We start from the raw sequence: 26,396 nt of genomic DNA, 5'->3' as shown, positions 1-26,396 counted from the left end.
GGTTAGTTTCAGCTTTAGTGTTTACTGTTTACATTTTAAACATGAAGAAAAACGCTTTTAGAAAACAATTATCAATTTAAATCAGTTAAAAGGATTAAAAACGGAATAAATCATTGTTTGTAGCGTTAAATGTAACGTAAAATGATTTTTCCTTTTACAGACATATTCACCTCAAATGTTAATTTTTCGTTTAATTTAAAGTCATATTTTGAAACGGATCGTGCGCATAACAATTCATTTTAGACTTGTTCTAATGATTTTAGTCTTTAAATGAGGTTTACTAAACTCAATTTGATACGGCCAAAAATTAATGCTGCCAGTACTCATTTTTAACACTGTAAATCTTGACGACCTCTCTTAACTATTTACGATGTGCTCTAGTTCTGCTGGAGGTTTCATTGGAGGATTTTGCAACTATGATGCTGCTCGTTGTTTTGCTTGGGTAGCTGGAAAAATGCGTAGCCTGAGTTCGTGCACGATTCTGATTTATCATTTAGGCAACCTGCTCCCTAACACTTCCACGACGGGTGAAACCTCTTCAACGCGGCATATTAACAGATATGAAATCGAAATATTATGTTATTACATCTACTTGTTATTTATTTGTGGCACATCACCTTAGCAAATTTGGCATAACTTTCCATTATCAAACCATTACGCTGTTGAAAACAAATTAGATAAAGCATTATTAAAGGAAATTCAACTGTTTTTAATTTCATAAACTTGCAGTTTTTAAATATAAACAATATGACTTGAAAATACTCAACAAATTGAAAAGACACATGACTTTTAAAGGGAGAAACTATGATACTTATAAACATCATACAATGTGATAATCTCCATTGTAACATTTTCTTTTATAAAATACAAGACTTCGCCAATTATAACACATATCTGACGTTCCACATGCATAAAAGACTTAAATATTTGTAAATATCTGTGTTCTTTAGCAAAGATGTAATTATCCTGATTCTTTTTTAACATTTGAATTTATTTTATATTAAATAGTTAAAACTCGAAATTAATGATGTTACATTAATTTCACTCTAAACGTAAAAACAAAGAATATGTTAGGAATGCATAAGTTCAATAGTGTTCATGTTTTATTGATAAAATTTGACACAATCATACTCGTATTTGACAAAAATGAGAAAATATTACTAGAAGTCGTGTATGTACACCCACTGCTATCTCTTTTTTATAGTGGCGATATTTGTTTTGCAAATTAACTGCGTTTATTTTAGAATGGCTGAATTCAGAAATGATGTCAGTGTTATCAAAATAAGCTATTCAAGTATATTGTATTAAAGCATTCGTATTAAGATCAGATCCATTGAATACAGGATACAGGGTATATATATAAGACAACTCCTGTAGTAATGTTGAAAGTTATATAAGTATATAAAGTAAAGTAAAGTAAAGCAAAGCAAAGCAAAGTAAAGTAAAGCAATGTTAAGTAAAGTAAAGCAAAATAATGTTAAGCAAAGCAAAGTGAAGTAAAGTTAAGCAAAGCAGTAAAGGAAAGTATTGTAAAATAAAGTAAATTAAAGCAAAATAATGTAAAGTAAGTATAGAAAAGTAATTAAAGCAAAGCAGTAAAGCAAAAAAAAAAACAACAACAAAAAAACCCCAAAAAAAACAAGAATAAAGATCAACAAGGCAAAGGCAACGTTCACAGAACGCGGCCCCCCGACAAACCCAAGTAGAGCACCCAGAAGGCACCAAACAAAACAAAAACAAAGTACAGCAAAGTAAAGTAATGTAAAGTAAAGCAAAGTAATGTTAAGCAAAGTAAATAAACTAATGTCAATTGTTTATCATTGTGTCATTGTACATATATCAAATACTAGTATATATACATGGTAAGAATACATACAAAAACATCAGGTCCATTGAACCTATAAGTCACCTATATGTATAAATATATAAACAGTGAACAAAAAGGAACATATTTGCTGCTCGATTTGTAAATTGCAGTATCACAAATCAGAACATGTAAATCAGTATATCGCATCGTTTTACTTTTTGCACATTCAACACCAATTACCTATTATAAAGCAGATATCTCCTTTAAACATATGCAAGATTTTTTATTACTTTGTTCTGGTAATGTACTAATTTTTCCGTATTTTGTCATGTTGCTTTATACATCGATTGTAATAATGTCATTAAATGTCATTGATCTTATATCGTTATATACGGGCACACATTTAAGGAATAAGTTTCATCCTCAGTAAATCCTGATTGGCATACAGCACAAATTCTTTGATTTGGCGCTTCTCCGACATAAAGGGCAAACTACCACACAAAAGCTGTACATAAACTGAGCGTTCATTTCTTTTAAGATTCAGTAACAAATTGCCTTCAAAGAAAATTGGATCTTAAATGTTTTGTAAGTCCTTAATGTAAGCACCTTTTCAGTCAATTGCACATGTATTTGCATAATAGTCTTTTTTTATTTAACACAATCAATATTCACTGTCATTTTGTTATCAAAGTGGATTGATAAATCTAATTTAGACGTAATGTTTTTTTTTACTTCATTGCACCAGTTACTTGCTTTACTTGAGTTATCGTATTCGATATTGAACACTCGTTTTGTAATTCTGTCATCATTTAGTTTTACCAGTATATTCCAATACCGGACATACAAATCCATCTTTTATAGGCACACGGTACCCAACATGTTTCTCCTAATAGTGCTAATTTTGGTATAAATCTGTGAACGCCTAAGAAGAAGCGAATCGCACGGTGTTGTGCGTTGTCCTCCTGTTGAATTGTTTTGAAAATGTTTGAAACCACAAACGGAAGCACAGTAATGCAAAATTGGGACAAAAAATAAGTAAATACCTGTTTAAATGATTAGACCATGCATTCTTGAAATAATAACACTACCGAGTGCTCGACTATATATCTATTACCATTTTTCATATTCTTAGGATTAAAGTAGATTTATATGTTTTGGAAGAGTATTTAATTACGATTTGTTGTGAAAAAATAAAATATCACTGAGGGTTTATCCAAAAGTAGTGAAATGGTAGTTAAAATGCAGAAATCACAAATTCCAAATTATTACCGGGTATGATCATCTTCAGCATGAAGGACTGCCTGGCATCGTTGGCACATAGAACGTATCAGCGTATTGATTTCAGCTTGTGCAATGTTGTTCCATTCCTGAATTAAGGCTTGTCTTAACTAAATGACGTTTGACGTTGGAATAGGACGACGCGCTGACCCAAAATATCCCAAAGGTGTTCAATGGGATTAAGATCAGGGCTTTTGGAAAGCCAGTCATAAATAAATGCAATATTATTCACCCTTACGAAATTCACAATCTCCCCACCTATATGGCTTGTTGCATTATCATGTTTTAAAGGGTGGTATTTGCATTATTTGAAACAGTGGGATGACATGTCTCGCAAGATAACGACGAAATTGGTGCGTAAGCCATCTGCAATGCCTGCCCAGAAAGAGACAGAACCCCCACCCCAAAAACGACCTCGTTCGAGCACGCAGCAGTCGACATAACGTTCATTTCACCCAGGGTATACTCGAACCCTGCCATTAGCTTGGTGAATGAAAAACCTCGACTCGTCAGAGAAAAGAACGCTATTCCACGCTGTTGTCTAAGCCAACGTTGGTGTGAACGTGCCAGTTAACACGATTTACGCGGTGACGTCGCCTCAAAACACAACAAACGTATTCTTACATAGCAAACTGGCGTTTCCGTTGGTTTTACCCATGCCGGAAATTTCATCAGACATGGAGTGCCAGATGAGTCGCGTGTCATACAAAAACGTTATTTGAGCGCATTGTATGAAGAAACTGCGTTAAAATGGCGTCATTTCGTCGCATTTGAAGGGAGTATATGCTAAGGATAACGCTTTTCGTCGTTGTTATCAAAGTTTTAAATTCATACGCTATTGTATCGATTTATTCAGGGTATCTACATAAACACATACATTATTGTCACTTATATAAACTAGAATATCCGAGGTATGATCAAAAAGTTCTCGATATACTTCTAGCCACTACACTGACATTTACATACGATACGTGGATAGCAATATCTTATTGAAGATTACTGACCGCGCTACACGCAGTTTTACACAGATTTAGTAATATAAAACACACTCTGATCAGTAGTGGGGTGTGTCATTTAGATCAAATGGAGAAGGTTGAAATCAGAGCCGTCAATAAGTACTTCTATAAGAAAGGGATGGCCCCAAAGTAAATCCATGAAGACTTCATGGATACACAAAAGTCTTGGGAAGGAGTCCCTTCCCTATGGCACTGTGAACAAATGTGCGAAATTTAAGAGGTGCAGGGAGGGCATTGGAGATGATGAGCGGACTGGTTGGCAAAAAAGAGGTCACCAACGATGAAATTGCCGAAGCTGTACACGATCTGGTTATGTGCGGCAGAATGCGAGACCTGCGAAGCATTGCTAGGGAAGTGAGTATAAGCTTTGGTTCAGTTCAGGCAATTCTGACTGATGTTTGTGGCATGTCAAAGGTTTCCGCTAGATGGGTCCACAGACAGTTGACTGACGACCAGAAACGGACCAGGCTTGATATTTCAATATATATCTTTTGTCTCGCTACGAGGATAAACCTGATTTCATCTACCGAATCGTAACTCAGGATGAAACATGGGTCCATCACTTCGATCTAGAATCCAAAATACAGAGCATGCAGTGGAAGCACTACGGCTCACCCCTCCGAAGAAATTCAAGAGGGTGACATCAGTATGGAAGATAATGGCTTCAATGTTTTGGGATAGTCAGGGGATAATAATGATTGACTATCTTAAGCAAGGTCGTACCATAAATGGAACGTACTATGCAGACGAATTGAGACGTCTGCGTCAAGAAATTGCGCGTAACAGAAGGGACAAACTGACTCAGGGCGTTCTGCTCCTGCACGACAATGCGCCAGCTCCCACATCCTAAGTTGCGATGGCTGCTGCAACTGACTGCGGCTTTGAAATTCTTCCCCATCTCCCATATTCTTTGGACTTGGCCCCCTCTGACTTCTACCTGTTTCCGAAACTGAAAACCAAGCTTCGTGGTAGACGTTTTGGAAGCAATGAAGATGTCGTGGAGGCGGTCAATGAGTTTTTTGAGGACCAAAATAGAACGTTCTATTTTGAAGAGTTAAACCAGTTGGAATACAGGTGGGCAAAGTGTATTGATGTTGAGGGCGATTATATTGAAAAGTAAGACCATTAATTGATCAATCCTCGTATATAAAATCACACAAAAATGCAACAAAAATAATTATAAAATTAATTAATTAGTATGTTTTATGTTACCTTAGGATTAAGTTTAAAGCTTATTTCCTATGGGGTCCATTATTGTAAGAAAATAGTTACGGATGAAATGTCATTTATTTTCATGAACTAATATCTTATTGTGGCAAACCATTTTGAATATGAAATGATATGGCAGAAAATGCAAGAACAAATATCTGACATATGTTCGCGGTTCAGATCGATATACCCGTCCCTCGGGTACCAGCCCATGGGCGGGGTACCCTCGGGATGGATATTCCGATCCGAACCGTTACAAATGACAGATATTGTTATTGTCGATGTCCATGAAGAATTTGTTTTTCAACGTCTTTTTCTTTTTTGTCATGAAATTCAATAAAATCACAATGAAAGGTGAAATAAAATAAACTTTAATCTAAAATTTGTTTTATCGGACACTTTTGCGTTCGCCCGAATATATGTAGCTCATTTGACATTGTGATTTTTCTTTAAATAACACTATATCTTTACTTAAACACAGGTGTAGTTTCTTTTTTTGTTCAGTATAGTTCAAACATATACAATTATGTACAACAACATGATTACAGGATTGAGAAAGATCAAAGAATGACGTCATTTTCTCTTCTGTGAATAGTAAAAATACGGCATATAGCATGATGTATGTAAAACACGTATTATTATAATAGTTACTTACATGAAATAATTGCATTTATAAAAATTAAATTAGTAATAATAGTACAACAAACGAAAAGCGGTGATTTAAAAAACATCTTTGTGCAATCATATTGATTTATTATTAACAAGTGGGAGTGGGCACACCAATTGCGGTTTTTTAAATGAAAGTAAAAAAAACATTATATTAATTGATGTTTGAATTGCATAATTGCACATGGTAATAGTAAGTAGCAGGGAAACCTCAGAGAACGAGACGAGGCCATTGTCATTGAAAGGGATGATAGGTCAGTTAATGCAGAGCAAGGTACCTGTAATAGTTTTATATAACTGAGCATAAACGATTTTTAAAGACGACAGTTCATTATTCAGTGAAGGATTTCATATTTAATAGTGTAATATAATACCATAAAAGCGTAGAACAAAATATATTTCATAATGATACAGACAAAAACTTATCATTCACTCCGAGGTCATATTATTTAAAGAAAATTAACGCAACAAATTTATTCAAGTCCTAGAATACGACTATATTGTTTAAACAGATTAAAATAATTATTTTTTAAAAGCCGCTAACATTGTACGTATCTTATAAAGTATTATATCGTCCAATCCTTTCTAACTTACAGGTCGAAAATATTTCTTTCAAAGATATTTCCTTATCATGTATGTTCATTTGCATAAAAAAACTTTCGACTGATTAACAGAATTGTAATTAATTGCAATATTAGGGTAACATGGTCTTTCTATCGGCACTGAAATAACTCCATATGTTAAATGGTAGTTACAATTCGGTAGTGATTCAATACATTCAAAGGTTTGTATGAAAGGTTCGGGTAATTCATGCAATACATGTACTCTTTTAATCTGATTGCAGTACATAGACATCCCTCAACAGTATTACGAAACAACATTTGCATTCTGTCATTTTTCAGTCTATTGAGTAACAGAAACCACGCCCTTATTAAAATATTGTTATGTACGACATATGCATATGATGCAGAAGCAGAAACAAATTAAATACTTCTATGTGTCTGTCTTTTGCCCATCCCGTCTCTATCGTTGTTCTTAAATGACTATTGAACCAGTGAAGATTTTAAATTGAACGAACAGACAAGACTGCCCAGTATTCCAAATGTTTCCTATTTAAGAAATATCCGTACTCTGTTTCGTATTACATGTAATCTTAATATATCTTGTACATGTTTTAAAGCAATAAAAATGGTTAAACTAAAGAGATTATAAGTATTAAGGTGTGATGGAATAGATTCACGTGACTGCACAAAAAAATTAAATGAAATTAGGCTGTCTGCAAATCCCACTCACGTTTTGTAACGGTCGTATAAACGAACATACCTGATACATTATTAGAAAGGCTTTATTCCTTTCTACTGTTAGAATGTTTTTGTAGCATGGTTTTTCAGATTTTTATTTAAAATACACCGTTGCTATTGATTAAGGATAACTCCGTGGTAAAAATATCACATGCAATTTAACCAGACAATGTGTAAATTCAAGGTATGTAATAGTAGTATATGTCATATTATTGTATATTTTACTTATGATGATGGAATAATAATGTAATGAAAAATATGAAATATTTTTTTTTCTGACGTCTTGCTTACGTTAAGACTTTTAATAATTCTAATTTAAACAATCATGTATTGAACCCGGTCTATGTATATATGTTTATGCATACATTGATTATATTCACAATTATTCAGATAATAAACTAGAAACAGACAAATATAACACAACTTTGTATTTGTCTTAGGAAACTGCGCTTCTTATTTCCTACATATCACGTTACCGATCCTGATGGTTTTATCTCTATCAGAACTATAGGTGTAAATATGAGAGTATATAAATCAGAATAACAACTTTCCATTAGAAATCAAGTCTCAGGTCAAGGGTTTTCAGTTTCTTTAGCTTGTCAATGGCTCTTGTAATGGTTTCATTTATCATATCATCAATTAATACAGTACCGATTATTTCGAAAAGAAAACGTAAAACTATTATTTTATCAACAGATTGAGAGTATGTGGTTATATATGTTGTGCTTTGCTTGCAATTTATGATTTGCTGAACTCAGCCTTATTTCATAAGGCGGATGTTTTGTCATTTATGATTTATAAGCGATAGGGTTAAAACAACACTTTATTCCTGCCCGTTTCTGTACATAAAACATTACAAGTAATAAATTTTCCGCATGTAGTGGGAATCTTTAATAAAAAAAAAATAAACAAAAAACCTGCGATAAAAATTGTTAAGTCATGGTGAGAATATACCGCACAAATGAACCGTAACTACGCGTGGGTTATTTGAACGCTGTTTATAAAGCTTCTTTCTGAAATATTGTCATTATAAATGTCTAAGGATTCAACATCACATTAACGAAATTGTAAAAGCAAACATTGTAAAAATGTAATACTTTTTTCTTACGTCTGTACTGTGCAGTGACAATATCTTTATATATTTGTTTTCTTTTTTAAATTAATATTGTCTTGTCTCCAATAATAACGGAATATGATATGTCAAGTAATGTATGATTTTTTTTCTGATAACTTGTAATGATAGTTCAAGAAAAAGGAGGTCACATAGTTATTTTGTTTATATTGTACAGGAGGAGATAGAAACTCTACAAAATGGTAATTATTTATCTTGTTTTACGGAGAATGAAGTGTAAAAGTTAAGTTGAATGATTAAGTTTGTCAAATGTTGTAATTTGCGTCGGAACAAAAGTAGTATGTTCATCAGTAAAATTCTCCAAACTTGAGGTATTTTAAATAAAATATCGATATTGTTAAGTTATGCTCAAACGCACACAGGCACATGCATACATACACTAATACTTGTGCTAAAAATAACGATAACATTTTGCTTTTTTTAACATTTTGATATGATTCGTGTTTGCGCAATTATAAACCAACACAACTCTGAAAAAAAGTTACTGTTCTCCTCTGTTTTGTGAAAGGTGAATAACTGTAAAAAGAAGAAATAATTTTAATTTATAAAAGTGTTAATTTCAAGTTGCTATTAAGTGAACTAGACATCATTATTTTTATAAGAAGTAAAGTTTTGTCACTAGATTTTATTAACTCATTTGTATTAATTGAACAAGCAAACAATTCTTTTTTGTACTTCTTTGTTTTAATCCATTATTCTTTTACAAAGTTCGTTTATCAAGCTATTGTTATAGGTACTGTGGATCCATCATTTTTATTATTTTTTTTATCACATAATGTACGAGATTTTAGAAAATGACAAGTCCATTTTGTGAAAACAATTCTCTTGTCTCCTTTTATTTCTTATATAGAATGGCTGAGAATATGTTTTTTATATTGTTTGTACAATGTATATTAGAGTACTATGTACTGTTTGTAAATGAATGAATGAATGAATGAATAAATAAATAAATAAATAAATAAATAAATAAATAAATAAATAAATAAATAAATAAATAAATAAATAAATAAATTATTACAAACGCAATGCAAGTAAGACCATATGTACATATTTTAGATTTCCGTTATCTCTTGAAACAACATATAATATTTATTGTAAAAACAGAAATTGAAATTAATAAATTTAATTCAAATAAGATATACCTTGCTACTCTATAAAAACAAAAAGAAGAAAATACTTCACATTTCTATTATATAACAATCCGAACCATTTTCAAGATAATTAAGGAAAGGGCATATTCAAGAAAACAAGGATCTGACCTGTTTTAATAATAATAAAAAAAAAACTGTTTTTCTGGACGAGATCCAAACAAGTGTAAAAATGGTAACGAATATAAGATTCTTTTTTATTTAAACAAAATAATTCCTTTACAACTTCATATTATACATATTGCGTGTGTATAATATCAAGACATACGTTATGGTCATATACATTGAAAATAAGGAAAGTTGTGTGATATTATCAGTTAATCACATTTTGTTTGTAAAGTTACACATAATTCTTTGATATAATTTAAAAAATATCAAGGTAATATATGCATGTGCTTCGGTTTTACCTTTTTCATACCCAATTAGGTTTCCTTTATGTAAGCCACCTTCCCAAAATATAAAGGTATACTAACGCAAAATTCACATAAAGAAAGTAATCAGGGATTAATAAATTCTTTTTAAATTACCTTTCGGACGAAAATACAAAAGAACAAAGGGTTTAAGGGCGGGGACTCCGCCTAAACACGATTAAAACGAGAAAAAATTTGTTTCTTTACCCGAGTGATTAAAAGCAGATATTTTAAACCTATATATCAACAGTTATACCCAAATGATTTCCAATAATAACACTTATAACTAGTTGTACGAAATTCAGAAATTCAAATATTTTAACTATAGAATGTCAACTTCAAATTCTTACTGAGATTGCAATATCTTTAGAACAGATACTTTATTAAGATTCGCGAGAAAAAAATCGTATTGAAAGGATTTCTGTTGTTTGATTGTTTAGTAGAAATATAAGTCCCTTATAAACAATCATAATTTATATTTTCAAGCATCATTACTAGAGGAATAAAACGATATGAGATTTCAATTTTGTAATTATTTCCATTTCTATTATTTCACCTTTTAAGGAACAGTTAAAGTTTGCATCAACATTTCAGGGAAATAACCAGCCTTAAAAAATGTTCAATAAAATTAATCATTATATTCCATACCAAAATATCAACAATTTCAAATACAATATTCATTAAATGGTTTGTCATTTGGCTATATCGCTTTGTTATTGATTTGATTGCTCCCTGTAGCACAAACTTCGTCACAAATATTCGTCAAAGGTAGGATTATAAGCATTAGATTTTCCATCATCAAAATAATATCATTCTGGTTCTACTTCAGTTATGACCGCCTTTTTTCATAATCAAAAACGAACTTTTTAGGCAGATTTGCTTCCCCAGTAATTTTATTATGCTGTTAAATTGTTTCCAAAATCTTGTGGTTCATACCTTTTTAAGTTGATTCTTGTAACTTCTTTAAAATCGTATTGTATCTCTTTCTACAATCACAACAAGATGCTCTGTTTGAATTAAAATTTAAAAAATTGTTTATAAAAACGCACATCAGGCGTTTCGGTATCAAACCACGAGCTATCGTATATGTGTGCACTCTTACAACAGCTCATTTTCATAGAAATAAATGAATTAACTCTCAAACTAAATGAGCAAAATTTGCTATTGTGTTATAAACAGTACTTTAAGGAGAGTTTCTAAAAAAAGCCTGCAGCTTTCTACTCAATCTTTTTTGGCATTGCATTGTTATTATATTGCGTATAAATGTTGGATTGAAATAAATTATTGTTTTTTTTTCTAACAATGACTTTACAATTGCATAGCATTTGGCAACCATACTCATTTAACTTACACTTCATGTTACACTTATTTCTTTGTATCTATAGATAAAAATAACAATTACTTTTATTCTCCTTGAAAATAAACACCATAACTTTTACCAGAAGAAAATACGATAGGTTATCAGTCATGAAACAGTTCCTAACCTGTGCTCAGAAGTCAGCACTGTGTTTGTCGTCCTTTGTGTGTCGTTATCCGCAATCATCTACAACAGCATTTTTCTCTTACCAAACTTCAAAGACATGATCCGCGAATGATTCTTGAATGGTTCCCACCTTTAGACCACGTCACTCAGTTTATATACATTAACTAGTATAAAGAGAAAAAAATCAAAAGTTTCTCCTTGGAAACTTTATGTAGAAAAAAACATCAAAACTTTATTTTCTTTCGGTAAACAAATGGCCAGACAAGGGGGCCATAGTTTTTACATTGACTTGTATTGACTGGTAAAGGAAAAAATATTTCGAAAATATAAGAAGATATAATGTGTGAAGCATTGCCTAGCTAGCTTCAACAAAAATTATTAGTTATAGAGAAAAACATAATCCATAATGAAAACCCAACGCGGCAAAATGTTGCAAGCTCGGTTTGATTGAATATGTTCATGTACGGTAGTAGTAATCGCAAGCTACCGGTCACATCCTTTAACATGCAAATACTATGCAAATTCATTTTTATAAATGACTGCTATAAATATTTTTTTTAAAAAAACCTTTTAACTTTTTGCTCGGACTTTCCACATTTTGTATGTAACTGAACCTTATGTTGTATGGCACAAGGGTCAAATCAGCCCTGCCTCAAGTTCATTTAAGTTAAATTTACTTTTGTAAGAATAAAGAAAAATGCTCCCGTAATGTCAGTGTCTAGATCATAGACATTAAGAATGTGTCATCCCTATTGTTGTATCTTTCTGAGTTTAGATGTTATAGGCCTTCCGTTCTTATCTCTTTTTTTGTCATTGTGTTACTAGGCTAAAAAATGACACCTACCAGTGATCACTAACATAACATTAGCTTCTTTTTGAAACAAACTTAAACGGCTTCAGTAAATTTCAGGACTTCCATATTTTGAATGTTTTTTCACCTTGTGTTTTACAGAATTTGTTCTGTGTAAAATATGATAGTCCTGAAATTTACTGAAGCCTTTTAAGTTTGTTTCTACAGAATTTATATAATAAAAATTGACTCAGCCCTGGTGGTCGCTTAATTTACATAGAAATATAATTATACGGACATTTGTCTTTGGCTCAGAGACGATTTCAAAGGAAATTAAATATATATATAAATCATGCCTCTTGACCTTTGGGTCAAAATGGGAGATAAGACAAATATTTAGATGCAAATACATTTCCATCTTAATAAACAATTTTTTAAAGAGAAAAAAAGATATTACTAGACAGGAGATATGATTTAAAGTTTTTCCTTTTTTAATTTTCAGATGCAGATTTTTATATCCATCCTTGCAAATGTTCTTTTCCTCCACCATGTGAGTACAATGAATTATTACGGCTTCAACTAGTACAGTGTTACGTTCTTCTTAAACTCATGATGATACAAAGGCGATCTAATGAAAAGAAGTGAAGCATTTTCATTGTAACAATGAATTATTGCACGTATATACTCTATATATGTATTGCAATAAAGTTGACACACAAAGATATCAAAGTTATTGTGCACAGTCGTCAATTCACTTGCCAAATTAATCACAAAAATGTTCTAGGAAATAAAAATTGTGCTTTGAACGATGTTTCTTAAGTCAACATTTCTCTACTTTCATTGGTTGAATTCTGATGAAGCCTGTGCTAGTGGCGTGTACTGTAGCTTAGATATTTACCACTACTGCCCATGAACGCACTCAATCAAGCTGAGTCTGCACAATTTTCAATTTCATCTTTCGGACATTCTTGAAGGCTTCCATTTTTTTCGTACGTTGGTGAATTACAAAATGCTGAAATGCTGAAGAAGTGCGTTTCATGACAGACGTTGCTGTATTTATGATAGAAGTCCATCCTGTAATCAAGAAATTAAATAAATGTATTTTCTTTCTCCTTTTAAGGCATGCGGGAAGAACCGTAAGTACAATGTTCATTACTAGTATTTCTACTATTCCATTTTAATTTTACTCCTACAGCATTAAGAGCTAAATTATCTTAAAATATTTATACCGTAAAGCAGTAATGTGAAGAAAACGTATGATATTATCCCAAATAACGCCTATGTAGGAAACGAGACGATGGTATAATCTATAGCAACTCAAATTGAAGAAATGAATTACAAAATCAGCATATAAGGCTTGTACCACCATTACGAAAACGTTTCTAAGATTTTTATTTTCAAGATAATTCATGTGTGAAAATGACGATCTTGCTGCCGTTTTTGAGGCAAGTTTTCTGTTTCGCCGATCAATATGTAACGGAAATTATATTTGTTTTTAAGTTAATTTTGATATACGAGAAGAGTCTCCTACCCAACTCTGTGCCGTGGTCATTACCGATTAACATGTTGACCAATGTAAACGTTGTGCATGTCTACGACATTGGCTACTTTAACAATTTCTTGATTAACTATTTTATATTCATGTTAAGCTAAATAATTCACCCAATGTCCACACAATATTTCCTTGCTTGTAACTTATGTTTCAGCATCATTTAGTCAAATTTTAGAACCTCATTGATGTAACACAAACGTTTGCAAGGGCTTTAGCGTATTTGCTTATATTTACCCAGTAATCACACTTATCAGATTGTGTTATGCTTTAATTTAACTTTTTATATACAGATTTAATACTTTATAATAGAATACCAAAATCTTTATTTCATAAACAACTGGAGATCTCTTTGCTGCATTTATACAGTTATAGAAAAATACATTTTTATTATATGATTATTGTCTAGCGAAATTATATAATAGGCATTTAAATCATGATGATTACTTTGGCTACAATTATTTGTTTTGGAAACAGGTTAGAATAACTCGTCCTCAGAAGCTACAATGCACGGAGCTTTGATATACAACATGTAACATTTTTACATTACAGACAAACCAAAACCTACTGATGTTGATGCAACTGCATACACATTTGCTTTGACAGTTGTAGACAGTCTAGCACATGCTGACAAAACGACACTTGATCTTGGAGAATCAGCCAAACTTAAATTTGCCATGACAATCGACACCTATGAATGTAAGTATGTGTTGTATCATAGTTTGGGGATATTTCTGTTTAAATATGTTAAATTGAGTTAAATCGTATACACATACATTCACAGTGCGTTCACTGGACTGTAGGTATTAGGTACCCGCACTCAATAGCATGCGAACCGATTGGCTCATTTTGTTTTGGGTTTACTTATTGTGACGACAGAGAAAGGGATAGCGATAGCGGTAGAAATATCATATTCAGATGCTCGTTCACTGTTTAGTGTTTTTCTGGGGTTTCATAATGTGACAACAGGGAAAGTGTTTTTATTTTAGATTATGATACAAAAGAGAAAGAACATCAAAACATTCGGCAATCTGATTTATTTGAAAGTCTCGTGTTTCTATGCTCTTTCTATCACGGTAGGCTTAAAAGGAAAATAAAAGGAAAGTAAATTTAAACCCAGTTCTCTGAAATCACATGCTTAATTTAGATATTTAGCACGTTACATTTTCTGTTTATTTTCTACAATTCTTATGAATATTTTGGAACTCTTAATTGTCCTAATGCCCTTATTATTATGCACCAAGTTAAGTCATGAAACGTCCAATCGGCCTTGTATGGTGTATGTTTTCCAAGTCGAGATTCAGACAAGTTCGTTTGATTTATTTTGTATGACGGAAATTTCATAATCAGGAAAAACGTCCTCTCACCTGTGTAATGCCGTATGTGTATTTAAATTAAACAGTTCATTTTCATGTTGAAGCAAAGGGCGTGAACGGTAGCTTGTACTTTCCAATACTGTCCATGAACAGGAACAGGCCCAATCAAACTGAACATAGTGCATGACAAATATAGTCCATAAATAACTAGCTAAATAGATAATTATGGTAATGATATACTATTTTCTTAATTTTTGATGTAAAAATGAATTGTAAATTTAAGTTAAATGATGAAGGTGCGATTTGTGTCAGAAAATAAAAACAGATATGTAGTCTAATAATTCACGCAACTACTTCAGAAAAGGTTAAGCTTTCAAATTTTAACTTTTGTATTTTTTTTTTTTCAAGAAAATCAAGTAACATTTCAAATGTAAACTGCAGACGTTAAACACTAATTTAGATAAATATTATTCTGATATCTTCTGTTGAAGCTCTTGTTTAGTTGTTCATTTTAAAGGTACTTTTTAAGCTAATTGCGTTTTCTAGATGGCTTTATTTATAATCTTATTCTTAGGTAAGACGTTCGTGTATGTCTAAATGTTGTGGGTTCAGTCGGTATGTTTGCTCGATCACTTTTAAATATCGTAACCATGTTTTACATAAAACTTACATAACTCATTTACTGAAACGTTCAAACTGGTTAAAACTAGTCACTGGTATGAAGAGTACACGTATTTCATTAACATTATTGAATGTGTAAAATGTCGTCTTTAAACAATATCTCACGCATATCGTCTAAATAGCCGTCATCTAACCGAGCTTGCATCATTTGACGATATGGGCGTTCTTTAATGATTTATTTACATTATTTTATTATCATCTATGTTGCATCATTTTACTATATGGGCGTTCTTTAAAGATTTATTTACTTTATTTTATTATTATTATCTATGTTTAAATTTGATTTTAATTTTTCCCTGAACCTATGGAAGTCAATAGCCGAGTGGGTTAGGTCGATGACTACAAATTACTCGCCCCTGTAAGCTGTGGGCTCCAATCCCGACAAGGACTTTGGATTATTTTATGTTATGAAGCTATCCAGCTTGCTCAAGGTACGTCGGAAGAGCACCTGAGATTTTCCTCCAGACGTAAAGCTGGAATGTCGCCGCATGACGTATACTGTGTTGGTGCGACGTGTATTCCAACCCAAAAATTACCTTTAAATGATATAAGGTTATTATGATATATTTAATTGTTATTCATTGGCTGGAAAATTACACTCGACCTTTTCAAAATTCAGCACCCCGGTTCTTTTTTTAAATGAAAATGCCTTTTTAATCGTCTAGTGACGTATTCAAATTTAAATGTGGTTTCGAATGAAGATTTGATTTAAATAGCATGAAATTATAAATAATAAAAGGATTGTAAGTTTAAATACGAATTTTTCACGGATGAATCTGAAATAACGTATTATCTCATTCCAGTATTTAGTAAGGTAGTATATTAACTTATTGTAATATAAATATAAAGTAAAAGTCTCAATCAATATTTGACGTAAGGAGTTCACACACCCTGTATAAAGTTGTAATGTATAAGGTATTTAAGGTTTAACCTCTACCACTAACGAACTGAACCAAGAAACTTTAAGTCAATTAGATCACATTGTAAGTTAACATGAATTAATATCTGATTTATAAAAATACAATGTTAATGTTAATATCAAATATGGAGTTATGTTACAAAGACCACAAATAGTCTAAAATATTTGGTCACAAGACTTCTCAGCCCCACTTTGTGAAACTTTAAGAAAATATGAAGACAGTGTTCTGACTTCTTGGTCACTTATTCAATATTTTTCAAAACATTTTTACTCCTTATAGACAGAAATGTTTTATTCGATAATCGGTAAGTATGTTAATACATGCCCTACCGTCTAAACTCAATTCTTTGATCACAGGTGAGCCAACACTACCAAAACAAACAAACTCGTTTTTGCTTTTATTGAAATTGTAACAGTTTTGATATTTCAAAATCCTAAGTTTTTTTATTAAAACTAAAATATCTTTTTATGAACAACCAGATAAAAACATAACAAACAAAAACACACATGTTATGGAAAACCTAGAATAAATTTGTGTTCTTGAGCTTCTCATACAAAAGGTTGCTTCGTATACAAAAATATGTCCAACAATGATGTGACAAACGTCATATATGTCTCTTACAAAGTGAATTGTCGAAAATTGGGTCTTATGGTCATGCGTCATGTTTGTCTCTAAACGCTGATTTAGAAAGCATGGGAGATAAGTAGTAGGTCACTTACGGAAACTCTTGTTATTTGAAATCTGATTTTTTTTCAATGCAATCAACCCGTTATGGTCAACATATCAATGTGCACTGCATGACCGGACTCCATCATTAGGAAGGGTCCCCGTCCCGCCAATAAGTAGCTTTGGTGCTTCTAACGACAACCATCTCGGGTGCAGCTCTTACAATATCTTTCCCGCCAACTCCAAATCCAACAAGAGGCATACGCTGCCTGCTTTACCATCATTCCTACAAGTTTTAGTATGCAAGCCTCTATCCACGCCACCATCTAAAACCGGCTTAAGCAGTATTCAACATAATAACATAATTTGAACATAAAAAATGGTGAAACTTTGAATTTAGAGACCTAGAATTTAGTTTTTGATGGTATATCAAATGAAATTTTCCATATATGAGTGTGCTGACCTATTAAACAGAAGTGATTAAATGACTTTGCATGTCATTTTGTTTTGATAAAGGGAAGTAAGTATTAGATAAACTGAACATATTTACTGTAAATGTTACGGGGGTTTATCTTCCTTTTTCAAGATTATCATAATAAACACCTCGACCCTCACCACTGTGAATTAATATCACATCAGGTACTTTTGACTCTTTCATGTGAGGAAGCTTTCCAGCTAGCTTACGAAATGTCGTTTTTTCTGTATTTGAGATAATGTCCGAAGAAGCAAATGAGGTCTTCTTCCAAAGATAAAGCTGTAAAATATTGATGTGACTTAAAATGCAAATCCTTTTCGGATAATAATGGAACTTTTATAATATGTCAACTTTATCATTCAAACATTCACTATCATCACTACCATCATCACAGCACACACCAGAATCACCACTTTCAGCAGTGTTTTTATTTTCAATACTGTAAGCATAAGTTCCTTCCCTTAATCTTAAACTAAATTGTCGTAAATGAGTGAAATAACCCTTCAGATTAAGTTTCGTTTTAAGTTTTCTTTGAGCTGTCCCGCCCATTGTTATTGTTCCCCATAGGACCCGAGACACAAATTTCCTGCAACTTACTTCTAACAAATAATAATTAGATGTTTAATTTCACTAGTGACTTGTTTTTCATTTACATTTGAACCGCCTTTTTAGCAAAAAAAGAGTAGAATCATTACTTACTTACATATCTATCACAGTAATATAAATGAGTTCCTTTTTATTTCATTTAGCAGGACTGTAAATAAAAACTCTCTAACTTGGCATGATGTTTAATGCAACTATACAAAACATTACCAGTTATTTACTAACATCGTATTTCCACATTATTATTTTCTTAAAAAAGAGAGAATATTTTGTGTTACACCTTGAACATTTTCCAACATCATAAGTTAAAGAAAATTTAGGACTCTGTTAGTTTTGATGACTGTGGTGAATGCACGCTACACCAGTCAACCCAGGTACACTTTGCAAACATACACATGATTCACAAATTTCTGTTTCTCTGTGTTGTTTTCATGTAATTATTTTTGAAAGGTACTTAAGTACTGCTTTGAGAGTTCATAAAGTGTTTTTCACCGATTTCGACCAGAAATAATTTGTAAAAGTTTGGGGAGATTTCCTCGACATTAAGAAAACAGTAGTTAGAGAGACGCTTCACTCACACGTTGATTTGTATAAATCTATGTTTATTTATTGATCTGTTAATCATCTATTTCTTTATTTCCTTTCAAACTTAGAATGGTCATACAAATATTCATAATTCGCAAAAAGCAAAAAAAAAATAAAAAAAATAAGTATATCAAGTGGTCAATTCATTCCTTGTATATCGGATAGTTAAAGGTGAGTTCCATGATCAAGTGCCACAGCTTTTTTAACCAACATTTTAATCTAGAAAGATAAACCAGACTCTTTACAGTCAAAATGACAATGTTTTAAAACACTCATAAGTCTTTCTCGGTGTTTTTGCAGACAACCTACCATTCAAAATCTCAAAGTTGATAAACACTACATTTCAGATTTTCATTTCTGTCAAAATATCAAGCCAGAATATCTATTTTCTATTAAAGCAAATATGGATTTTGCGGGCGCACGTGTAACTAACTGCATCGTTGACAAAGTGGCGGCATTCAACTCTCCAGCAATCAAGTTTATCGACGGAGATGGGTATGAACTTAGATTTTTTTACGGTCTTTATAGTCTACTGATTTGTCGTTTAGGAAATTTCACTCTTTTGTTGATCATTTTAATGATATTTTATTTATTTAAAGAGTGTGTTCATTAGATGAACTCAAAGTAACAACAACTCTGAATTCATCTAACAGTGTCTTAAATGGCATTCAGTCATCTGTGAAAAAATGATCATGAAGCACAAGACAATTATGGCACCACTAAGATGGATTACCTTCCTACTACCTCTCATTCCAGGTGGCACATAAGGCTGAAACCAGTCTCCTTTATTTTGGTCTGTCCTTTGCAGCCTTTTCTTTCCAGGTTCCTTTCCATCATTTCTATTTCAGTGTCTATGTTTCACTCCATGTTTCTCTGGGTCTTCATATATTTCTTTTTCCTTCTGCTGGTGTCCACTTGAGGGCTATCTTTGTGATGGAGTTGAGTTCCCTCCTTATACTATAGTGTTTTGGGAATTGGTTGTTATCATCCAGTCCATCTGGTCTCATTTACGCCAAGTATTTGGATGTTGTATTTCTGCATTTCTCTCTCTATCTGATCAGGTTTACCTGCTTCGTACATTGTACGCACATTCCATGCCCCAATGTAACAAGATTGCTTTGGATTTAATAATGATGGCCTAGTCGTGTTTTGAGCAGTCATTTGTCCAATTCTGTTTGGAGGACCATCATCACTATCCTGATATTGGGTTTGTGTCTGGTTTGCAGTTTCCGTAACTAAAGTTGTTTTACAGGGTGGAGCAGCTTACACCATGCCTAACATCAACACTGTTGGCCCGGGTTTTCTTTTAGGGTTGTCATTCACTTAGATGGCTGTAGTTCCCACTACGGTGAGGTTTATCTCCCCAGATTTTCTGTTTGGATTTTCTTCTATAGCCTTTGACTTTTCCAAGTCACCCAGAAAGGCAGTGGGGCATTTGACCCATAGTTGGGGTAATGATGAGTGCTAAGGCATTTCCACACGCCGGTGGGCGAACACACTGCATCTCTGAGGCCCTTTCTGCTCCGAGATCTCCTTCAATTTAGACACTAAGCCTCAGTTACCGTGCATTTCCACGAGGAGTCTTTGAAGGAGTCTTGGTAGTGTAGAGGCTATGTACTGGCAGGAAAGATTTACGCACTCGACTCTCCCTTTCACATTCAAGTAGGCTAGCCAGCGACAACAAAGATGTAGAGACTTTCGATCCTTGCCGTACTAGACGCATATCACTACCCTGTGGTGTTACCACCACCAACACACGAATATGGAGTACAGGACAACATTAACATCTACTTATATTAGTATATAATTTACGGACAAGGGAAATTCATAAAGTGCAAATGACAACAATATTATAGTAAAATGATAAAAGTGCAAATTGGGTTTGATTTATTCTAGTCATCGGGTAAAGTGAAAGTTGCATTATCTCTCATGACCCCAACTACCGGCTAATTCTAACTACATATTCGTTATCAGTGGCTTTAATAGCAAAAGCGTGTATACATAAGTTCTTTTTTATGAAATGCATGATATACTTAAGTATACATGTATCCTCTCTTCAAAGACATTGGGAAAAGCTATAACTTATACGACACGAAGCCAAAATGAAATCATTATAGTAACATTATCATATCTATCAGTGAAGGTCGAAAATGATATCTCTTTTAGACAGAATCAATCAAATAAAGCATTCGATTTTCACTTTATTATACATTTTATGCTTTTCACTCATATTAAGGATGTTGGCAATCTTAAACAAATTGCAGAAGCTCGCTGTTCTGTTATTTTTGAATTAAATTGTTTCTTTGAATATAAAATATATTGACTCGTCAGGAAATGTATGCAGATATACTTAACACATATATTTTGATTCTTTACATACATGTAAACGACTTCTTACAGGTGCTTCTTGGACGTGGATATTTTTGAGAATATGAATACAAATGTAGGTTTCGTTAAAGATGTGTCATCAACCCTGGTAAGAGGCTTGTACTTTGAACTTTGTTTTCAGAGTTTTGTATTGTTTCTAATGTGTCACTACTCTTTATTGTCGAAATTGCATTTATAGAAATAAAGACATACAAAACACTCATGCATGTATCCCAAAACATACTGGATAAATCGTAAGATTTCACTTATAATAAGAACATTATATACATTGGACTATAGAAATATAATAGTAAACTACTTTGTAAGGCATGGTGAATAAAATAACAATTCGCCGGCGCAGTATAAATGACATTTGGCAGTTCACGAAAGATATTGAGTTGCAGGAAGTTGCGTTCTGCTTTACGTCTTTGCAAGGAAAGTGACAAAACATAATTCATTTGTTCTCTTCATCAAAACAATCCCCTGAATGTTTAAACATTCACACCTGACAATCATCGTTCTTAGAGAATATCATAAGAGAAGACACTTTGCAAGAGTCATTTTTTTATAATTTGGTGATTTAAATAACTTTTGTTGACGTATTTAGAAAGAGGTGATAAACCTGAAATTTTTTAACAAATAGTTTGCACGATTTGTATAAATTGTATATAAGTTGATAAGTCAAAGTTTTAAACACTGAATGGTGTTGAGCTATATATACACGTTGCTAATAATAGCTGTTTTGATATATCATTTAGAATTTTGAGTTATTAAAGATCTAAACAGGATCAAAGGAATTCCACTTCAGAATATCCATGTGTCCTTATGTTAAAATACATATCGTAAAGTCGGTTAGTTTAGTTTACATAAAACTTGGCAAGAATGTAAACATGAATAAAAAGTCAAAGCTCATTTGATGTTAACAGAAACGATTGATAGCTTTTTTCAGTATTATGATCCTTGGTTACTTTATGGAGGCAATTTTTAAGGGCAATTTCCGTTCTGGACCATATTTAACAAAAAGATAAATGGGCCATATTTAACAAAAAGTTAGATCGTACTGAAATAAACATATATATTTCAAAGTTAACATTGCCAAATAAATCGGTTTTATTCATACGTTAATAAGATCCACAGGGGAATTATTTTAGGTTAATATTGAGCATAAATTTGTATGCATTATTATGCTTGAATCGAATTATTACTGTTCTTAGTATCATAGCATATAATGAATGACCACCTGGCATCGTACTATGCCACAATATACGTTATTTTATCATTTTAAACAGATCAGTTTACTGGTTTGGTGTCAATGTAGATATAAGTAAAGATTCGAAATTCATCTTGAAGAAAATTGTATATAAAAATAAAATGTTAAGAAGTTTTGAAAAATCGTGTGATCACAGGGCGGGAATATCAATTTAACAAATGTATTTCTTGAACACTACCTTAATATTGCAGTTGTATTGATACATCTATTTTTAGGACGGAAATATAAAAACGTACATTGCATACTCACCTAAATTCGAGATGTCTGCATTTACAAACAATCCGGTCGATGCTGCTAATGCCTTGTATTTTAGATGTGACGTCACACTATGTATGGAGGACAGTGACACAACAACCGCTGGGCAGTGTGGAGCTGTAAGTTACATTTTTTTTTTTCACATTCGAACCAGATGCGAACATGCAGATATCCCTACACGTGTAGAAAAACATGTCTTCCGATATATTACCGTACAGATAGTCTTTATGTCCATACTATATACTTATTCGATACTTGTTACATCTGTGTACATCTGGCTTAAGTCATTGACTTACAGTTGAAGTTTCAATCAAGCCATAGACAACTTTTTCTGTAACCTTAAGTTTCGCCTAATTTAAGATTGATAGTTCTACTGCGACGGATGCTCTTTGTAATGGAAAGAGCATCGAAACACGAGGCTATCTGATTTGTATAAATCAGATTGCCGAGTGTTTTGATGTTCTTTCTCTTTTGTATCATAGTCAAACAAAAACAAAAAAAACCACGTTCCCTGTTTGTCACAATATGAAACCCCAGAAAAAAGTAACCAATGAACGAGCTTCTGAATATGATATTTCTGTCGCTTTCCCTTTCACTTCCGTCACAATAAGTAAACCCAGCAAAAATGAGCCAATCAAAGGACATGCTTTCGAGTGCGGGTAACTAATACCTGCACTCCAGTTAACGCTTGTGCATTTATATGTATATGTATACGATTTAACTCTGACACATTTTCAACAAAAAAGGTCCCCAAACTATGATACAACCTTTAAATATTGCACAAAGGTGTTTTTGGGATTTTGCCTCTAACAGTTAATCTGAAAATTCACAATATTTGCATCCTTAACTAATTTCTTTAGTGATATTTACTACTACCGTCAATAACCAGTCTGAATAACCAAGCATGCAACATTTCAATTTTGCAAGGTTGTCCCACTTTCTTATTATCATATACTCAAGCAAATATATGTATGGTGTACATCAATTTGTATATTCCAGGCTCACTGTTCCCGTTCGAGTAGAAGGAAGAGAGATGCTCATGAGCGTTCAGGCATGTTTGTAGAAGCTTCAGTAAACATTACAAAACAAGGTAAATATCAGTGTTTATAATTGCAAATAAAAGTACCTCATAGTGGAATTATTGATATGAGCCGCGTCACGACAAAACAAACATAATGCGTATATCCGCGCAGTCTGATAAGGATCAATGCTGTTCCCTATCAGTTTCTCTACATGTAATAGAGTTGGTAAGCGAACAGCATGGATCCTGATGAGACTGCGCGGATGCGCAGGCTGGTCTGGATCCATGCTGGTCGCAAACGCACTATATTGGTTTTGTCGTGACGCGGCTCATATATGATTTTTCATGCTTTTCTATAAAATGACTAAAACTACTTTTAAAAAATAAATTTTCCAAGTGACACCTCACATATGTTTACACTTACAGATTATCTGTTAATCCATTATTTAATATTATTTTAGACTGTTTGTAGCACAACCTTTTTGTTGGAATTTCGAAAAGGAATAGTAAGAAAGAAATATGTTGGTGCATTTCCATTTTGAATTAATGAAACATGCACGAAATCTTATGAAATAATTGAAACCTAATCATAATAATAGCAGCATAGTGTTTTTGTTCTGGAAAATTTCATTCTCTTAATATACAGTTTTCATGTTTGTTAAAAACAGAAACATTTTATGTTACAAATCTTTCGGGTATCGACCATAAAATTATAGAAAACAACATAATTATTTTTAGCTTTTTTTGAAGTTTATGTAAATGTTTCATAAGATACAGCTTTATATCCTTTCAGTTTGAAATGATTTGCACGTGTCTTCACGATTTGATATAGGTAAATGTGTGTGTATCTTTAAAGAAAACATGTTTTTTTGTCAATATACAGGTACAAATAAAGACTGCATTAAATGTTCAGAAACAACTACCTTCAAGTTATCCATCGGTGTTCTTGGTACAATAACAGCTATAGTTTTTTGGTCTCATGGTACTGTCCTATACCGAAGCTAGACACGCAGCAATGTCGTTGTCAAGGAAACACCGGAAAATCGAAGACCGGAAGCGACTACAGTAAAGATTCGAGTGTGTCTCCTTCATCTTGTTCAGTAACAGGAAGTGACGATAAAAGAAATAGAAGCTGACTGTCAAGAAAGTGATGTGTTTTTTCGCATATGTCGAAAGCAACATTCAAATGAAAAATAGCCAAAAGATCAAGTTGATAATTTCTTTTTTTCTACGACTTTTTCCTTCATTTTTTCTTTTTTATGAAATGAGCTCAATTATTTTAATACAATATTATGAATTATTTTAGTTACTTTTAACAATGGAGAGCCCTTGACACTCTCCAACTCTCCAGTTCATGCCGAGCACAACAGCTCAACAAAATTTAAAGATCCCATTTTCCTGACTTGAATTTTATGTAACTCTTGTAACAGACACTAATAGTATAACCAATATTTATCTCCCTTGTTAATGCGGGTATATCTTTGTCGGGTTATTTATATTGTTGTAATTAAGGTACATGAATGCTTTAAGTCTCAATACTTCTATAGGTTAATATTTACATTTATTATATACTTTAAATTAAATATTGAGAAATATTGATGAAATAAAACTCGTATTTTCATATTTCCATATTTTTACTTTAAAATTTTATTTTTCACTGCAGTGAAACCTTATTTTCCGTATTTTTACTGGTGTCTTGCATGACTAAACTCTTCCAATTTTCAGCCAATGCACAGATTTTAAGGGGAAGTCTTTCAAATTGTTATGTTAAAAATGTGAAAATTGTATATAAACATAGAAAATTCAAGTATTTTTCTATAAATACAGGATTTTATTTTCATATTGTGGTATGAAAATTATTATATTCACTCGTGGGCTTCTTGCCACTTATGAAATATTTATTTTCTTACCACTTGAATGAAAATAAACGGTATATTTGTAGAAAAAAAACTTGAATGTCATCTATGTATTATTTATGAAATATGTTTGTTTTAAATACATATTTTATGTGCTTTAAAAACTGTAACATACAAAAATGAGAAATACACTTTTTATGTTAAAAAAGCGGCAATTCTTTAAAGGGTTATAAAGTCAACATACATTTGAGCCGCGTCACGACAAAACCAACATAGTGGCTTTTGCGACCAGCATGGATCCAGACCAGCCTGCGCATCCGCGCCAGTCTGATCAGGATCCATGCTGTTCGCCCTTACAAACTATAAACAAGTAGAGAAACCGATAGCGAACAGCATGGATCCTGATCAGACTGCGCGGATGCGCAGGCTGGTCTGGATCCATGCTGGTCGCAAACCCATTATGTTTGGGTTTTGTCGTCGTGGCGCGGCTCATTTATAATTCATGAACTCTTTAAACTAACAATGTGTTTTTCAATAACGTTATTGGTTTGAATCCCGGGGAAGAGTTGTACATGACGACTGTCTTTTTTTA

General features: G+C 32.6%; 1 protein-coding gene across 1 annotated transcript; it reads left to right on the top strand.

Moving 5' to 3' along the window:
• Positions 1–6,160: 6,160 nt before the first annotated feature.
• LOC132738636 (uncharacterized) lies at positions 6,161–25,291 on the top strand. Its single transcript, XM_060726195.1, has 9 exons — positions 6,161–6,250; positions 12,743–12,790; positions 13,361–13,376; positions 14,342–14,488; positions 19,434–19,530; positions 21,436–21,511; positions 22,888–23,046; positions 23,927–24,017; positions 24,832–25,291. The coding sequence occupies exons 1-9, from the start codon at positions 6,161–6,163 to the stop codon at positions 24,951–24,953; spliced, it is 846 nt and encodes a 281-aa protein (XP_060582178.1). The 3' UTR covers positions 24,954–25,291.
• The last annotated feature ends 1,105 nt before the right edge of the window (positions 25,292–26,396 follow it).

This window comes from Ruditapes philippinarum, unplaced genomic scaffold, assembly GCF_026571515.1.
Source record: "Ruditapes philippinarum isolate M1 unplaced genomic scaffold, ASM2657151v2 ctg12131_1_1_1_1, whole genome shotgun sequence".
Taxonomy (NCBI): domain Eukaryota; kingdom Metazoa; phylum Mollusca; class Bivalvia; order Venerida; family Veneridae; genus Ruditapes; species Ruditapes philippinarum.
This window is presented reverse-complemented; position numbering and strand designations above follow the sequence as displayed.